At 46.4% G+C, this 19,383-nt stretch overlaps 1 protein-coding gene across 2 annotated transcripts; it reads left to right on the top strand.

Moving 5' to 3' along the window:
- The first annotated feature begins 8,976 nt into the window (after positions 1 to 8,976).
- On the top strand, positions 8,977 to 18,759 carry LOC148140046 (zinc-binding protein A33-like). Of its 2 annotated transcripts, none has more exons than XM_087979218.1 (6): positions 8,977 to 9,606; positions 9,699 to 9,794; positions 9,885 to 10,118; positions 10,707 to 10,729; positions 10,819 to 10,934; positions 17,897 to 18,759. In XM_087979218.1, exons 1-6 carry the CDS (start codon positions 9,196 to 9,198, stop codon positions 18,409 to 18,411), a joined length of 1,395 nt encoding a protein of 464 aa, XP_087835344.1. In that variant the 5' UTR covers positions 8,977 to 9,195; the 3' UTR covers positions 18,412 to 18,759. The 2 variants fall into 2 exon arrangements, with proteins under 2 accessions (XP_087835344.1, XP_087835343.1); XM_087979217.1 differs by having other exon boundaries at positions 10,656 to 10,729.
- Positions 18,760 to 19,383: the final 624 nt, after the last annotated feature.

The following is a 19,383-nucleotide window of genomic DNA, read 5'->3' as shown; positions in this document are numbered from 1 at the left end:
GCAGACCTGCTATCTGCTCCACAATGGCTCTCGGTGAAAAATGTCCTACATTCTAACTTTATTTGGCCTCAGTCAGGAAGTTATGTGATGGAGTCAGCAGCACACCCTGTCTCCCAGCTTGTAAGGTATCTGACCATTGAAACAATGTAAGCTCTTGAGATTCTCAATGATATCAGCTTCATGACAACATCTAAGTTACGTGGCACAGACTTTGTAGATTCCGTACTGATAATCACACTTAACTTGTACATTGATAGAATGGAACTGTGTGCTGTGTATAAACTCTGCTACAATATGACATGACAGTCTCAATGCGGCATGTGTACTGCCCATAACACCCTGCACCTGGGGGGGGGAGCCACCGACATTGTCAAAGGCCACTGTCCTGGGCTGTGCACTGATGCTGACTTATTCACGGGAAACAAGCTGAAGCAGTGTGATCTGACACAAAATGCATCGGTAACAGCCTTGAGTTGAGGGCTGTGAGATGCTACACAAGTCACCAGTGGATTCTTGGAAGCAACCACTGGCATACAACTTAGAGAGCACAAGCATCAGCACGTTCAAGAACAGCTTCTTCCCTGTCATTATTAAACAGATGAATGGACTCTCTAACTTCAAATCCTGCTGGTCTTGCTAATGTGAATCCTGCCTAGCACACACCCTGTGCAATGTCACTGTATGCCTCTGTCTAAGTGTTTTTTTCACCCTATGATCTGTATGTCCCTGCTTACAATTATCTGCCTGTACTGCACCCGAACAAAGCTTTCTCATTGTGCTGAGGTACAAATAAATCAAATCAATCAAACTGTCACCTTAATGATCACTGGAACGGTATGGTCACCTATCTCCATCGCAGTTTGGAGTTGTACAGCAGCATTCGGTATAGTTCTGTGATGGTGTCCTACAATCTGCTCGAATATGAGAGGCTGGGTTTGGGGATCAGCTGGTTCAAGTGAGGCTGTAATGGAAGGACTATCAGGAGAGAACAAGTCTGTGATTGGAGGATTGATTGGAGGTTGCGATTTGACAATCCATCAGAGAGAGTAAGCTCTGATTGGAGAAGGGGTGAATTGAGAGAGGAATAAAGTTAAAAATCACACAACAGCAGGTTATAGTCCAACAGGTTTATTTGGAAGGTCCAGCTTTCAGAGTGCTGCTTCTTTATCAGGTGGTTGTTGTGTATAAGATCGTAAGCAAGATTGTAAGAATTTATAGCAAAAGTTTACAGTGTGATGCAACTGAAGTTATATATTAGAAAAGACCTGGATTGTTTGTTAAGTCTCACATCTTTTAGAATGACCATGTTGGTTTCAGTTCTTTCGTATGTAAATCACAGAACTTTTTTCAAAGTTACATTCTCAACGGAACATTCACAATGGGTACCATGTCGGCCCAGAAAATGTATTAAAGGTGTGAGGTGCCCTGAGTGAGGCTGGTGAGGCTGACTGTATCCCAATGTTCGGACTGATTCTATTTCTAAACTCATCCATGCTGACCAGATATCTCAACCCAATCTAGTCCCACTTGCCAGCACTCAGCCCATATCATTCCAAACCCTTCCTATTCATATATTCCTATTCACAACACGACGGTTGGAGGAAGAGCGCCTCATCTTCCACCTAGGAACCCTCCAACCACAAGGGATGAACTCGGATTTCACCAGTTTCCTCATTTCCCCTCCCCCCACCTTGTCTCAGTCAAATCCATCGAATTCAGCACCGCCTTCCTAACCTGCAATCTTCTTCCTGACCTCTCCGCCCCCACCCCAGTCTGACCTATCACCCTCATCTTAACCTCTTTCCACCTATCACATTTCCGACGCCCCTCCCCCAAGTCTCTCCTCCCTACCTTTTATCTTAGCCTGCTGGACAAACTTTCCTCATTCCTGAAGAAGGGCTTATGCCCGAAACGTCGATTCTCCTGTTCCCTGGATGCTGCCTGACCTGCTGCGCTTTTCCAGCAACACATTTTCAGCTCTGATCTCCAGCATCTGCAGTCCTCACTTTCTCCTTCCTATTCATATACCCATCCAGATACCTTTTAAATGTTGCAATTGTACTAACCTCCATAACTTCCTCTGGCAGCTCATTCCATACATGTACCCCCTCTGTGTGGAAAAAATTGCCCCATTGGTCTCTTTTATATCTTTCCCCTCTCCCACTAAACCTATGCCCTCTAGTTCTGGACTCCTCCACCCCAGGGAAAATACTTATCTACTTATTCTATCCATGCCCTTCATGATTTTATAAATTTCTATAAGGTCACCCCTCAGCCTCTGACGCTCCACGGACAGCTCTCCCAACAGCTCAAATCCTCCAACCCTGGCTACATCTTTATAAATCTTTTCTGAACCCTTTCAAGTTTCACACCACCCTTCCAATAGGAAGGAGACCAGAATTGCACGCAATAATTCAAAAGTGGCCTAACCACTGTCCTGTACAGCCACAACGTGACCTCCCAACTCCTGTACTCAATACTCTGACAAATAAAGGAAAGCATACCAAACTGCTTCTTCACTATCCTATCTACCTGCAACTCTACTTTCAAGAAGCTATGAACCTGCACTCCAAGGTCTCTTTGTTCAGCAACACTCCCGAGGACCTTACCATAAAATGTATAAGTCCTGCTAAGATTTGCTTTCCCAAGATTTGCAGCACCTCACATTTATCTAAATTAAAGTCCATCTGCCACTCCTCAGCCCATTGGCCCCTCTAATCTAGATCCCATTGCAATGTGAGGTAACCTTCTTCGCTGTCCACCACACCTCCAATTTTGGTGTCATCTGCAAACTTACTAACTATACCTGTTATGCTCACATCCAAATCATTTTTATAAATGACAAAAAGTAGTGGACGCAGCACTAATCCTTGTGGCACTCCACTGGTCACAGGCCTCCAGTCTGAAAAACAGCCCTCCAACACAATCCTCTGTTTTCTACCTTTGAGCCAGTTCTGTGTCCAAATGGCCAGCTCTCCCTGTATTCCATGAGATCTAACCTTGCTCACCAATCTCCCATGGAGAATCTTGTCAAACACCTTACTGAAGTCCATATAGATCATGTCTACCACTCTGCCCTCATAAATACTTTTTGTTACTTCTTCAAAAAACTCAATCAAGTTAGTGAGAAGTGATTTCCCACATACAAAGCCATATTGACTATCACAAATCAGTCCTTGCCTTTCCAAATACATATATGTTCAGTCACTCAGGATTCCCTCCACCAACATGTCCACCACTGACATCAGTCTCACTGGTCTATAGTTCCTTGACTTGTCGTTACCACCTTTCCTAAACAGTGGCACCACATTAGCTAACCTGCAGTCTCTGGCACCTCTCCTGTGACAATCAGTGATACAAATATCTCAGCAAGGGGCTCAGCAATCACTTCCCTCACTTCTCACAGAGTTCTAGGGTACACCTGATCATGTCGTACGGATTTAGCCACTTTTATGTGTTTCAAGACATCCAGCACTTACTCCTCTGTAATATGGACATTTTTCAAGATGTCACCATCTATTTCCTTATTATCGATATCTTCCATGTCCTTTTCCACAGTAAATACTGATGCCAAATACTCGTTTAGTATTTATCCCATCTCCTGCGGCTCCACACAAAGGTCGCTTTACTGATCTTTGAGGGGCCCTGTCCTCTCCCTAGTTACCCTTTTGTCCTTAATGTAAAAACCATTTGGATTCTCCTTAACTCTATTTGCTGAAGATACCTCAAGTCTCCTTTTTGCCCTCCTGATTTCCCTCTTCAGTATACTCCTACCACCTTTATACTCTTCTAAGGATTCACTTGATCACTCCTGCCTGTACCTGACATATGCTTCCTTCTTTTTCTTAACCAAACTCTCAATTTCTTTAGTCATCCAGCATTCCCTATACCTACCAACCTTTCCTTTTACCCTTACAGAAATATATACTTTCTCTGGACTCTCACGATGGCACAGTGGTTAGCACTGCTGCCTCACAGCACCAGAGACCTGGGTTCAATTACTGCCTCAGGCGACTCTCTGTGTGGAGTTTGCACATTCTCCCCGTGTCTGCGTGGGTTTTCTCCGGGTGCTCCGGTTTCCTCCCACAATCCAAAAGATGTGCAGGGTAGGTGAATTGGCCATGCTAAATTGCCTGTAGTGTTAGGTTAAGGGGTAAATGTAGGGAATGTGTCTGGGTGGGTTGTGCTTCGGCGGGTTGATGTGGACTTGTTGGGCTGAAGGGCCTGCTTCTACACTGTAAGTAATCTAATCTAAAATAGGAAGCCTTCAGAAATGAGAAAACCCACACAGACTCGGGGACAATGTGCAAACTCCACACAGTCAGTTGCCTGAGGCGGGAATTGAACCCAGGTCTCTGGTGCTGTGAGGCAGCAGTGCTAACCACTGTGCCACCGTGCCATCCCTTTACCTATGAACGTCTGCTCCCAATCAGCTTTTGAAAGTTCTTGCCTAATATCAGCAAAATTAGCCTTCCTCCAATTTAGAAATTCAACTTTTCGATCTCGTCTATCTTTCTCCATCACTATTTTAAAACTAATAGAATTATGGTCGCTGGCCCCAAAGTGCTCCCCCACTGACACCTCAGTTACCTACCCTGCCTTATTTCCCAAGAGTAGGTCATGTTTTGTACCTTCTCTAGTAGGTATATCCACATACTGAATCAGTAAGTTTTTTTGTACACACTTCACAAATTCCTCTCCATCTAAACCCTTAACACTATGACAGTCCCAGTCGGTGTTTGGAAAGTTAAAATCCCCTACCATAACTACCCTATTACTCTTACAGAAAACTGAGATCTCCTTACAAATTTGTTTCTCAATTTCGCACTGATAATTAAGGGGTCAATAATAAATCCCAATAAGGTGATCATCCCTTTCTTATTTCTCAGCTCCACCCAAATAACTTCCTTGGATGTATTTCTGGGAATATCCTCCCTCAGTTTAGCTGTGATGCTATCTCTTATCAAAAACGCCACATCCCCTCCTCTCTTGCCTCCCTTTTGTCCTTCCTATAGCATTTGTATCCTGGAACATTAAGCTGCCATTCCTGTCCATCCCTGAGCCACGTTTCTGTAATTGCTATGATATCCCAGTCCCATGTTCCTAACCAATCCCTGAGTTCACCTGCCTTTCCTGTTAGGCCTCTTGCATTGAAATAAATGCATTTTAACTTACTGGTCTTACCTTTTTCTCTGCTTTGCCCCTGCCTGCCCTGAGTCTCTTCTTTTCTCAACTGTACCAGTCTCAGATTAATCTCTTTCCTCATTATCTCCTTCGGCCCCCACCCACCCCTCCCTACCCCCACCTTAATAGCTTAATTCCTCCCGAGCAGCTCTAACAAATTTCCCTGCCAATATATTAGTCCCCTTCCAATTCAGGTGCAATCCGTTCTTCTTGTTCAGGTCACTTCTACACCAAAAGAGATTCCAATGATCCAAAAATGTGAACCCTTCTTCCCTGCTCCTCAGCCATGCATTCATCTGTTCTATCCTCATATTCCTACCCTCACTAGCTCATAGCACAGGGAGTCGTCCAAATATTATGACTCGCAAGGACTTCTTTATTGAGTTCCTGCCTGACTCTCTATATTCTCTCTCTTTAGAATCTCATCCTTTTCCCTTCCAATGTTGTTAGTTCCAACGTGTACAATGACCTCTTTCTGGTCCCTCTCCCCTTTGAGAACATTCTGCACCCTCTCTGAGGCACCCTTGATCCTGGCACCAGGGGGGCAACACACCATTCTGATATTTTGCTGCTGGCCACAGAAACATCCGTCTGTACCGCAGACAATCGATCTCTTGGAACCCAATGTACCCCTCATTGCATTAGAGCCAGTCTCGATACCAGAAACTTGGCTGTTCGTGCTACACTCCCCTGAGAATCCATCACCCACTATATTTTTCAAAACAGCACACTGTATCTTGTAAAGGGTCCACACTGTGGCCATGTACAGCAGTATTGGAAAGACTGAATGTTTATCATGGTGTCTTGGCCCTGATAAGGCAGCCTGCTTGTTCCTGCTTTAAATATTCTGATGTTCTAAGGAAAGATGTTGGAGCTACACTCATCCCATTAAGTGGAGAGTTTCCCTTAACATTCCTGACTTGTACCATTTGAACAGATTTTTGGGGAGTTTCTCACTGCAAAATCCTGAACCTCCAGCCTGTTATTGTAGCTGCAGTATTTCTGTGGATGTTCAGGTTAACTTCCAATAACTTATAGGATGTTGGCAGTGGGGGTATTTTGAAATGGTGACACAGGTTGGGGGTGAGGGGGAACCAGATATTCTCCTCTTATAAATTGTTGGTGCCTGCCCTCGGGAGATGAAAGTGTGAATTACTATGTTGTCAGTCCAAGCATTAACATTGCCCAGTTCCTGCCACATACTGTCACAGGTTACTTCAGTGTCTGAGGGGGTGCAAATGGGACTGAACTCTGTGCAATCATCTGTGAACATTTCCATTCCAATTCTATGACCAAGGGATGTTCATTGATGAACGGGGTGAAAACAGCTGATCAGAGGACACGACTCTGAGGAACTGGCTGGTTCTTCTGGTGAAATGGTTGTGTCCATACCTCTGAGCCAGGAGGACTGTGTTCAAGGCCCCTGATCCAGAGGTGTGAAATGACATTTCTGAACAGGTGGTTTAATAACATCTACTCTGAGGAGGTTTGGGAGTTAAATCGATTGACTTTCAACAACAACAACCACTTGCTAGCTGTGAGGCAGAAGAGAATCTCTCTCCTGATTCCCATGGACTGGATGTCCTGGTATCAGCCTCAGTCAAAGCTGCCATCATCCTGGGGGAAGTTATTCTCACCTTCTGGAATTCTGCTCTTTAGTCCTTGATTAGACCAATGATCTAATGAGGTCAGAGGTCAAGTTGTCATGGTGGAGTCTAAACATAGCCTCAGTGAGTAGGAGATCCCTGAGTGAGTGCAGCTTGCTCGCTCTGTGAATGGTTCCTGCCATCACTTTACTGAGGATCGAGAGGAGCCTGATATACCGGTGATTGTCCGGATGGGATTTGTCATGTTTCTGTTTTGTGGTAAGGATATATCTGAGCAGGTTTTCCACATTCCAGTGTTGCAGCTTGTTGGAATCTGTGTGTGACAATATACACAGGATCCCTCTCACCAATCCCACATCATTTGGAAGTTACCTCAGTTCAATCACTTGAGCTCTTAAAGCAAGAAAGTTAAATGAATACACAGCTGGTGTGGGATTCAAACAAATAGTGACATTACAAATTGGTGACTAGTTCCAGCACAGAGAGAGAGAGAGAGAGAGAGAGAGATGTCTCTCCCAAAGTGACCGTGAGAGAATGATCTGCATTAGGGTTTTAAAGGGTGTACTGTACAACACGTTCCAGCTATGGGTCCCACTTGGTTAAACACATCATCCACACCCACTCCTGTTGTTAGGTACCAGTAAAACTGGAATCAGTTGGAATCAGGGAGCAAACTCTCTATTGGTTGGAGTCATATTGGCACATAGGAAGATGTGATGTTTATCGGAGGTCAATCATCTCAGCTCCAGGACATCTCTGGAGTTCCTCAGGGTAGTGTCCTTGGCACAACCATCTTCAGCTGCTTCATCAATGACATTCTTTTAAATTTTAGATTTGATTACTTACAGTGTGAAAACAGGCCCTTCGGCCCAACAAATCCACACCGACCCTCTAAAGAGAAACCCGGCCCCCCCCTATATTTACCCCTGACTAATCCACAAAACACTACGGGCAACTTAGCATGGCCAATTCACCTAACCTGCACATCTCTGGACTGTGGGAGGAAACCGGAGCACCTGGAGGAAACACACACAGACACGGGAAGAACGTGCAAACTCCACACAGACAGTTGCCCAAGGCGGGAATTGAACCCGAGTCCCTGGCGCTGTGAAGCAGCAGTGCTACCCACTGAACCACCATGCCGCCCTCTTTCCGAAGGTCAGAAAGGGAGATGTTCACCAAAGGTTGCACAATAATCAGCACAATTCGCAGCTCCTCAGATACTGAAACAATCCATGTTCAAATGTAACAAGATCTGGAAAATATTTAGGCTTGGTCTGACAAATGACAAGTAACACTTATGTCACACAAAGGCCAGATGACCAACTCCAGTAAGAGACAATCTAACCAACATTCCTGCACATTCAGTGGTGATACTGTCACTGGATTCCCCACTATCAACATCCTGGGGTTTAACATTGACCAGAAACTTAACTGGATTTGCCACATGAACACCATTGCTACAAAAATTGGTCAAAAACTCAGAATACTGTAGCAGATAACTCACCTCCTGACTCCCCAAAGCCATCCACAAGGCGTAAGTCAGGAGTGTGATGGAGTACTCCCCAGTTGCCTGGATGGGTGCAATTCCAACAAGAAGCTTGACACCATCCAGGACAAAGCAGCCCCTGCTTGACTAGCTCCACAGTCACAAACATTTATTCCCTCCATCACTGACATTCAGTAGCAATAGTGTGTAATATTTACAAGATGCATTGCAAAATTCACCAAAGTTCCTCAGACAGACCTATCAAACCCACAACCACTTCCATCGAGAAAGACAAAGGCAGCAGATAAATGGGAACACCATCACCTGCAAGTTCCCCTCCAACCCACTCACCGTCCTGTATCACCATTCCTTCACTGTTGCTTAGTCAGAATCCCAAAACTCACTCCCTGATGGCATTGTGAGTCTACCTACAGCACATGGACTGCAGCGGTTCAAGAAGGCAGCTCACCATCACCTTCTCAAGGGCAACTCAGGACTGTCAACAAATACTGCACATTCAACATTGCCCATGTCCCACAAGTGAATTAACAAAGTTGTCACTCAGAGGTGAAAGAACATGAAGGGGAACAGCAGCATTTCTGTCACTTACAGGGTTAAAATGTAATCTCTTCCCCTCCTCCTTCCAGCCACTCCCACTGTCAACACTCCATTGACTTTCACCCTGAGCACTTTTGTTCCAATTTTCTCCTTCAGTCCCTTCACTCTGTTTCTCCTGACCACTGCTCCACATTTCATTTTGATATGAAACAGTGGATGGGAAATTGATTAATGTCCAATAATAACTTCTCAAGTCTTCCGTCGAATTTCACCAGGAACCTTTGAACTGAATGTGTTCATAAAAGCAATCACATTGAAACTGAAAGCAGTTTGACTCAGGAAGTGCTGAGGGTGAAAATGGATTCCACACAACAGGTCCAGAGTTTGACCAAGGAGGTAATTTGTCCCATTTGTCTGAAATTATTAACTGATCTGGTTCCACTGGATTGTGAACACAACTTTTGCCACTCCTGTATCACCCAGAGTTGGGAAAAGCAGGAGATAAACTCCTGCCCGGAATGGAGACAGGAGTTTCCAGAAAGAAACCTCAGAGGCAGCCGGGCCTTAGCGAATCTGGCCGAGAAAGCACGAACATTAAATCTGAATCTGCAAGAGAAGGAAAGTAAACATCACTGTGAGGAACATCAGGAAGAACTGAAGCTGTTTTGTGAAACTGACAAGAAATTGGTCTGTGTGATTTGTAGAGATTTCTGGGAACACAGGGAGCACCACTTCATCCTGGTTAAAGAAGCTGTTGGAATCTACAAGGTAAAAGGAAACAGATTCCATCCCCTGATTGTTTCATCACATTTTCACGGTCTAACACTTTTATTTTCTGATTTTCTTCCCCCAAATCCCAGGATCGAGTGAAATTTTCTTTGGAATCTCTCACAGAGAGGAAATCAGCTGCTCTAGAAATGGAGCAGCAGCAAAAACAGAAGATTTCAAAAATTCAGGTAAAATCTCCCAGAGCTGATTTTCAAAATTTGATTTGTTCATTTGTTTTTTTTTGCAGAAACATATTGTGTTTATATTTCCCCTGACAGGAGGAATCCAGCAGCCTGCAGACCCACATCAAATCCGAGTTCACTAAAATGCACCAGATGCTGACTGAGAAAGAGCAGAGTTTACTCCGAGATCTCAGAGAACAAGAGGAAAACATTCTCAAACCAATGGAGCGAAATCTTTGTAAAATTCAAGATAATTTAAATTCTCTTCAGGAGAAACTCTCAACGTTGGAGAAACAGTTGGAACGAAAAGACAGAGTGGTATTTCTGAAGGTGAGGGATTATATTTCAGATTAGTTCAGTGAAAGTGACTGTGAACAGTCCCAACATGATGCAGTCACCCATCCTCCTTCATTCCCCCTGTCACTATCTCCCTCTGCTCCTTCCTCCCTCATGGTTTTCCCTACTTTCCTGTTTATACATTTGTGTCAATCGCACTGTGTGACAGTGGATTCCATACTTCCATCACTTTCTTGATCACAATATTTCTCCTGAACTCCCCATTGGGTTTATTTGTAATTAGATTATGTTCATATATTCCAGTTTTCAGGTTCTTTAGAAATGGAAACATGTTGACTAAATCTATAGGATCAATCCTTTTCATAATTGCCAGCTTTCAAGTCAGATATTTACTTCAGAAAAATACATTAATGTTTCCTTCAATCCTTTACAGTGGTTTGAATTTTTTGACCTTCTCCTGCTCTTCAATATCCTTTCTGTTACATCCTCTTTCTATTCCATGTCTGCAATAATAAGAATTGACAATGCTCAGCAGGTTGTAACAATGTGAGTGCAATTGCTGCTTTTTAGATATGGACAGTCAGTCTCTGTCAACTCAGATTGGTGTTCTGTTTGTTTCAGGAGGAAGCATCTCAGAAGAGGAGGTAGAACATGTACTTTACTGAAACTCAGTAAAATTACTCATGGAAGTGTTTGTGATGAACTTACAACAATCATTTTGTTTTGTTTGCAGGATTAGTGATAATAGTAATGAGCTCTCACTAACAGATGGTGTCCTGTCTCCTGAAAATTTCAACATTGTTTTACCATTTCCTGTGTGGAACGAAATGCTGGAAACTATTAAACCTGGTAAAACTCAGATAAGTTGCTTTGTTTTGATTCCTATATTAAAATTTGGATTGTTATGTGTATAAACATTAACGATAGTATAATTAATGCTCAGTTATAAAGAAAGCTGGATAATAATGGCTTTCACTGTCAATGACATCGACACAATATTTGGCTTGGAGCTCTCCCAAAAGTGAAGTCAACAGGAATTGGGAAAAACTCTCCACTGGTTGGAGTGAAACTGAGCACAAGGGAAGATGAGTGTGATTGTTCAAGGTCAATCATTTCAGCTAAAGGACATTTCCGTAGGAATTCTCAGGGTAGTGTTTTTGCCAGAAATCTTCAGCTGCTTTCCCCCTATATTGGGGAGGGGGAGGAGGCGGAGATATTCTCTAACAATAGGACAATATTCTGCCCCATTTGAGAAAGAAACTGACACCACAGTGAACCTGCACAGTTACTGCCTTTGTTATTTGAATTCATGTATTGCTGGACATCGGAGTGAATATGGGAAAATTAACAAACAGTGAAATTCACAACTGATCTTGGAGGAACTGTTTGGGTGTAGTCACAGCATAGAAACAGATACGTGAACAGATTTAAGTGTGGCCTACAGAAAGTCTGCAGTAGCGAGTAGAGTGGGTTCTTTTTGGATTATATGTTTTTTGAGATATGTCTCTTGATTAAACTGAAAATACAAATAACTATTAATTTAACCTGAAGCAGTGTTTTGTAGAGGAATAAGATGGTGTTACTTTCTGGGTCTGTAGATTGTGAAGAAGCAAAATTGGCCTTTAATAGAGTGATATGCACTTCTTGTCAGATGTGGGAGTTTAAGGAGCGTTTAAGGGTTATTGTGGATTTTATCTGCAATAAATTCAGTGATTTGCAAATCCTGTCAGATTTAATGGATTGGTTGGAGCGACAGTTAGAAGCAATGAGGAATTTACAAGAGCAAGGGGATGTGATGAATGGCAGTTAAATGAAGGGGGAAAAGTCGCAGATACAGTCAAATAGATAGGTTAACTCCTGCAAAGGTCAGAGAGGTAGGCAGCTAGTGCAGGAGTCTTTTGTGGTAATCCCTATTTCAAACAAGTATGCTGTTTTGGAAAATATAGGGGGTGATGGATTCACAGGGGAACGTAGCACGAACAGCCAAGTTTCTGTCATTGAGACTGGCTCTAACGCAATAAGGGGTACGTTGGCTTCCAAGAGATCAATTGTGTTAGGAGTCTCTCTAGTCCGAGGTACAGACAGATGTTTCTGTGGCCAGCAGCAAAAAATCAGAATGGTGTGTTGTTTCCCTGGTGCCAGGATCAAGGATGTCTCAGAGAGGGTGCAGAATGTTCTCACGGGGGAGAGGGGCCAGAAAGAGGTCATTGTCCACATTGGAACCAACGACATAGGAAGGGAAAATGTTGAGATTCTGAAGGGAGATTACAGAGAGTTAGGCAGGAATTTAAAAAGGAGTTCCTTGAGAGTGGTAATATCTGGATTACGCCCGGTGCTACGAGCTAGTGAGGGCAGGATTTTTGTGTTTTGTGTCTCCTTTTCTTCTCTCTCCCTTTCTTCTCTCTCTTTCTTCTCTCTCCCTTTCTTCTCTCTCTCAGCTCAGAACCTTCTCTCTTTTTCCTCTCTCTCTCTTTTTCTACTCTCTCTCTCATCTCTCTCCCTCTCTCTTTCCTCTCTGTCTTTTTTTTTATCTTCTAACTCCTCAATCCTAATTTAAGATTTTCTACCTCTACTACACTTGTCTGTTTCTCTGACACACCTAAGTATTTGAGTAACTCCTTTACAATGTCAGCTTCACTTTTGTCCTCGGTTAAACCCAAATCTAACTTATTTGCTAATTCTAAAAGTATGGCCTTTTTCTTTCCTTCTAAACTTTCTTGACAAATTTGAGAATCACTTTCAAATCCCAGAACCTCTTTCGCAATTTGAAGAGCCATTTCTCTCACTTTTAAATTAACCAATCACAAGTCACCGAAATTAAACAAATTGTCGCACCTATGTTTTATTTAAAGATCTGGGATAATAATCTGTAAGTGTTTAAATCTACTGGGCTTTCTCATACCCCAAATCTATTCAAATCTGTCTAAACCTGTTCAAACCACGAATCTGAGACACAAACTGTTCAAATCCTGGTAACGAGCCCCCAAACTGTTACAACACAGGGTAAACCCCTCTGCTAATTTAAACCAGCAACATAGAAAAGATTCACCTGTGTCCTAACACTTGGTTAAGTCTTTTGACTTGGTCTTGGTAGATGTCTGGTCAACTCTCCAACCCGATTCCATTGCCTTCCTCTTTGTGAGGCCTGGGGTTAGAGTGTCCAGAATTGACCACCTCTACATTTCCAGGGTGTACGTCTCCCATGTTCCGAAGGTCTCCATGTGACAGGAACTGCTCTCTGATGACAACCTGGTGTCGGGGAGAGCTTGTTCCATTCAGCGTCAGGGTGAGGTCGGTGTACTGGCCCTTTAATAACTTGCTTCTGGAGGAGGAGCGGCTCTGGGGGTCATTTTGTCACTTCTGGACCGGCTGGAGGAGGAGTGGAGGGGTTGGGGTTGGGGTTGTGCTTCCTTTCCTTGAGGCTATGGTGGGATGTGGGCAAGGCTCATGCCCGTCTCTCTGTCAGAAGTTTGTGTGAGGGTCAGTGAGGAAGAGGCAGAAATCCAGGATCGAGGGGTTGGAGAAGGAGCTGCTCAACCTGGAGTCACGTCTCAGTCAGCCCGATGTGGACCCAGCCCTGTGGGGGGTGTATGAAGAGAAGAAGGCCGCGCTCCGGGATCTGCAGCTCACTGGGCCCCGCAGTGTGTACGTGAGATCACAGATCCAGTTCCTTCAGGATCCTGACCCAGGGCTCCCCCTTCTTCTACTCGCTGGGAAAAGGGCCCGGGATCCACCAGCAGCTCCTTGTGCCAATGACAGATCCCTCGTCTTGGATCCGGAGGGAATCAGGGCCCAAGTGAGGGCCTATTATCGGGCTGTCTTCTCTCCGGATCTGTCCAGTGAGGAAGCTCGCAGAGTTCTGTGGGAAGAGCTGTGGCAGGTCAGCCCTGAGGGCGCCGAGAGGCTCGATGCCCCTCTGATGTTGGAGCTGATCCGTGCCCACGACCATCTTTCCGGGGCAAGTCTCCGGGGTTGGACGGGCTGACCGTGGGGTTCCTCAGTGCATTCTGGGATATCCTGAAGGAATGTGTCGCCACCGGAGAGATGTCCCTTTCTTGGTGCAGGGCCGTCATCACTCTGTTGCCTAGGAAGGGAATATCTGTTTGTTAAAGAATTGGTGCCCGATCTCCCTCCTCAGCACAAACTACAAAATCTTTACCAGGGCACATTCGACTCCCCTTGGCACCTCGGGACTCTGTCAGCTTTCGGGTTTGGGACACGTTTTGTCGCCGGGATCTGAGTTCTGTACCCCGCAGTAGAGTGCCCAGTGAAGGTTAACGGGTCCCTGACGGTGCCCCTACGCTGTGGGAGAGGAGTGTGTCAGGGCTGGCCCCTGTCCGCCCAGCTTTATTCTGTCTGTGTGGTGCCATTCCTGTGCCTATTGTGTGAGCAGCTTTCAGGTTTGACTCTGCGCAGACCGGGGCTGGAGGGGATTTTTCTGGCTTACACCAATACTGTGTTCCACATGGTCACAGACCCAGCTGACCTGTGGAGGATGTGCGAGTGCCAGCTGGTGCAGGTTCATAGTTCCTTAAAAGTGGAATCGCAGTTAGACAGGGCAATGAAGAAGGCGAAAGTGAGGACTGCTGGAGATCAGAGTCAAGATTAGAATGGTGCTGGAAAAGCACAGCAGGTCACGCAGCATCCGAGGAGCAGGACAATCGACATTTCGGGCAAAAGCCCTTGAAGAAGGCATCTGGTATGCTTGCCTTTACTGCTCAGTGCCTTGAGTAAAGGAGTTAGGATGTCATGTTGTGGCTGTACAGGACATTGATTCGGTCACTTTTGGAATACTGCATTCAATGGACTCCCTGCTATAGGAAAGACATTGTGGGACTTGGAAGGGTTTATACAAGGTTGACAGAACGTTGCCTGCTTTGGGGCATTTGAACTATAAGGAGAGACTGAATCAGCTGGGGCTATTTTCCCTGGAGCGTCGGAGGATGAGGGGTGACCTTTTTCAGTTTTATAAAATCATGAGGAACATGGATAGGGTAAACAAACAAGGCTTTCTCTTGGATAGGGGAGTCCAAAACCAGAGGGCATTAGTTTAAGGTGAGGGTGTTAAAGATTTAAAAGGGATTTAAGAGTCAACGTTTTCACGTACCCTGCCACCTGTGTATGGAATGAGCTGCCAGATGAAGTGGTGAATGCTGGTACAATTGCAACATTTAAAAGGCATTGAAATGGGTAGATGAGTAGGAAGGGTTTGGAGGGATATGGGCCAAGTGCTGGCAAATGGAATCAGATTAATTGAGGATATCTGATCAGCAGATGTTTGTTTCCATGCTGTACAACTCTATGACTCTAAATTCTTCAGTCTATTTATTATTTCTGTTTCCAGAGTGGAAGGGAATTTATGAATGTGAAAGTGAGTTCAACACTTATTTTTTAACACACAGGAAGGAAAGAAACTCAAAAGCTGACAACTCAAAATAATGTCCATGTGAAAATCCCATGTGAACATCAGAAACAGGAGCAGGAGTGACCCCGAGAGCTTGCCCTGTCATTCATAAAGATGGCGGCTGATCTGATTGTGACCTTAACTCCATTTTCCTGCCTGACTCCCACAACCTTCAACTCCCTCATTGATCCAAAACCTGTTTAACTCAGCTTCCAATATATTCAATGAACTGGGCTCCACTGCTCCCAAGGGGGAGAGAATTCCAAAGATTAATGATCCCGAGACACAACATCCCTCCTCATCTCCATGTTAATTGTCAGGGCCCTTACTTTGAAACTCTGTCCCTGGTTCCAGGTTCCCCCACGATGGGAAACAGCCTCTCAATGTCTACTCTGTCAACACCTTCACCATCTTATACACTTCAATAAGAACCTCTCGTTCCTCTAAACTCCAATGAGTACAGCCCCAGCCTGAATCCTTCCATCACAAGGGAACTGCTTCATCCCAGGAACCAACCGAGTGAACATTCTCTGACCTGTCCCCACTGTTTCAATAAAGCTCTTTCCCAATGGTCCTGACTTCAGTCTAACTAGTGCCATTGATGACATTAGATTTCAGGAGGTTTAATTGGTAATTTGAGATCAGATTCAGCATTTCCAATTCCAATTTTGTGAAAACCCATTTCACTCCCCCATGATATTGGAAAATAATGAATGACAGTGGGACTCCCACAAACAGGAGCTTGTTCTCACTGAGGCAGCTGGAGCTATATCCCATTGTCATAGAGTCATAGAGTGATAGAGATGTACAGAATGGAAACAGACCCTTTGGTCCAATCCGTCCATGCCGATCAGATATCCCAACCCAACCTAGTCCCATCTGCCAGCACCCGGCCCACATCCCTCCAAACCCTTCCTATTCATATACCCCATCCAAATGCTTCTTAAATGTTGCAATTGTACCTGCCTCCACCACATTCTCTGGCAGCTCATTCCGTATATTGGGTATAAACTGAGAGACAAAGCTTGAATAAAGCTTGAAGAAACATCTCCCCCTCCCCCCCACACACACATCCCCCTCTCCCCCAAACCCCCACCCACACACCTCCTCCACCCCCCACACATATACCTCACCCTAACCCACAAATCCCCCTCCCCATCCCACACACACACCCCTCCCTTCCCCCCCCATACACACCCCTCCCTTCCCCCCCCCACACACATATCCCCTTCCCCCATACACACATCCACTCCTCCTCAAACACACAATCCCCCTCCCCATAAACATCCTCACCCTCCACTCTCCCCGCACACATCCCCCCTGCCCTTGCACATATTCCCCCTGCCCCCACACACATTCCCCCTGCCCGTACACACATCCTCCACTCCCCTGTACACATTCCCCCTCCCCTACCCTCCACACATGTCCCCCTCTCCCCTCACCATTGCACACGTCCGCCTCTCCCCCTCCCCCGCATACATCCCCCTCTCCCCTCTCCCCAAAGCACACACTTCACCCTCTCCCCCCTATGCACACGTCCCCCACTTCTCCCCACGCACACCTCCCCCTCTCCCCCTCTCCCCCACTCCCCCACTCCCCCACACTCTCCTCCCCCTCTCTCTCGCACACCTCCCCCTCTCCCCCATGCACCCCTCCCCCTCTCCCCCCATGCACCCCTCCCCCTCTCCCCCCACGCACCCCTCCCCCTCTCCCCCCACACACCCCTCCCCCTCTCCCCCCACGCACCCCTCCCCCTCTCCCCCCACACACCCCTCCCCCTCTCCCCCCACGCACCCCTCCCCCTCTCCCCCATGGACAGACATCCTGCTCCCCTCCGTGCACAAATATCCCCCTTCCCCCACACACATACATCCACCTCTCCCCTCTGCCCACCGTGCACACCGAGCCCTCCCCCACCACCCACACCTACCCTCTCTCCACCATGCACCTCCCCGTCTCCCCCCCACAAACATCCCGCTCCCCCTCCCCTGCACATATCCCGCTCCCCCCTTCCCCGCACACATTCCCGTCTCCCCTCCCCCGCACATTCCCCTCTCCCCTCCCCCGCACACATCCCCCTCTCCCCTCTCCCCTCTCCCCTCTCCCCACACACATTCCCCACTCCCCCGCACACTTTCCCCTTCCCCCTCCCCTCCCCCCACACACATTCCCCCCTCCCCCCAACACACATTCCCCTCTCCCCACACTCCCCAGCACATATCCTCCTCTCCCCTCCCCTCTCCCCTACACATATCCCACCTCCCCCCGCACACATGCCTCTTTCCCCTCTCCCCGCACACATCCCCCTCTCCCCTCCCCCCCCACCCCCCCCACACACACACACACATCCCTCCCCCACAGACCCATACCCAGGGACTGTCTCTAATTCCCTGTGTTTCTCTCCCAGTCTCTGTGACCCTGGATGTGGAAACAGCGAATCCCTGCCTCGAGATCTCTAAGGATCTGAAGAGTTTGAGACGTACCGGGGCCCGGAGGGGTCTCCCTGACACCGAGAAGAGGTTTACAGACTGTCTCTGTGTCCTGGGATCAGAGGGATTCACATCGGGGAGACATTACTGGGAGGTGGAGGTGGTGGGGAATCGGGGCTGGAATCTGGGAGTAGCCTCAGTGTTTGTGGAGAGGAAGAGATGGGTCAGTCCAATTCCAGAGAATGGATTCTGGACCATGGAGCGGGATGAGGATCAGTTTTATATAAACTTCTCTCCTCAATCCCCTCTCCCTGTCGATCTGATCCCCAGGAAAGTGGGAGTTTATCTCAGTTATGAATCTGGGACAGTTTCATTTTACAACGTGGACACCAAGTCCCATCTCCACACCTTCACTGGGAATACATTCACTGGGAAACTTTATCCTTTCTTCACGGTTTGGGGTTTAAATAAATTTCTGCGAATCAGCTGTTAAAGGGGTGGGGCCTCCCTGACGTCACAATGACCCCCGGGTTTAGGGTCTGGGTCAGGGATTGGGGTCAGAAACCTCCCATTGACAACAGGATGTTACTGAATGTGTTATTGAATTCTGAGATTATACTTTGTAACATCACAACCGAACTGTCAATAAATCAGATCCAAATATAAATGTCAGATGGTGAAAATAAAAAGTAAATTAAATATCTTGTGTCTCTCCTTCCTTCATTTACTCCCTGCTTCAGTCCCATCCTCCATCTCTTCACCTGTTTCCCAGTCTGGAGCTGGGATTTCTCTGTGTTTCCATTTCTCACTCTGCACCCGGAACATGAAATCCTGAGGGAGAAATCCAAACACTGAAGGGTGACAAAGCTGCATTTACATAGCATCCTCTATTGAACTCTTTGTATCTTTGGGGAGGTGAATTACACACAATCCACACTATCCCAGGATATGCTGTATCCCCAATGTTTAACTGTCTCTTAACTCTGGTTCTCTGTGCACAGATGCTGACTGACCTGCTGAAGATTTGCAGCATTTTCTGATTTTATTTCTGATTTTCATTGTCCCCAGGATTTGGTTGTGTGTCACTGCCATCTGCTGGATGTAATTGTTATTGAATTATATTGGCCGCAGTACCAGCTCCTGCCAGGCGAAGGCGGTCCTGCACCGTGTTTCTGAAAAGGCTCCGAGACCAAAGCTATGGCCTCTGCGAGAGCCAGCCCCACAGGCCAGGTGGAGGTGGAGGGGGGGTGGGTCATGAATCCAGTCAGGGTGACTGTGAAGAAGGTGGAGGAAGGATCACCATTTAACCGGACCTTCTTCCTGAAGAGAATCCTCCTGGATTGGTGCGGGTTCCAAGCAGCAGATATTCGAACGGACCTCGGGGGCCAAGGTAAACCGAGGCAAGAGCGAGGCCATACTCTTCGGCAACTGGGCCGACCAATCCTCGATTCCCTTCACCGTCAGG

This window comes from Chiloscyllium plagiosum, unplaced genomic scaffold (assembly GCF_037043375.1).
Source record: "Chiloscyllium plagiosum isolate Xiang-an unplaced genomic scaffold, Cpla_swu_hap1 HiC_scaffold_35, whole genome shotgun sequence".
In the NCBI taxonomy this organism is placed as follows: domain Eukaryota; kingdom Metazoa; phylum Chordata; class Chondrichthyes; order Orectolobiformes; family Hemiscylliidae; genus Chiloscyllium; species Chiloscyllium plagiosum.
This window is presented reverse-complemented; position numbering and strand designations above follow the sequence as displayed.

What these genes read in the sequence shown, in the direction of transcription:
- LOC148140046 (XM_087979217.1), top strand. Translation starts at nt 9,196, where the DNA reads ATGGATTCCACACAACAGGTCCAGAGTTTGACCAAGGAGGTAATTTGT. An exon ending in AGAAGATTTCAAAAATTCAG is followed by an intron (nt 9,795 to 9,884) that starts GTAAAATCTCCC and finishes TTCCCCTGACAG; the next exon opens with GAGGAATCCAGCAGCCTGCA. An exon ending in ACAGAGTGGTATTTCTGAAG is followed by an intron (nt 10,119 to 10,655) that starts GTGAGGGATTAT and finishes GCTGCTTTTTAG; the next exon opens with ATATGGACAGTCAGTCTCTG.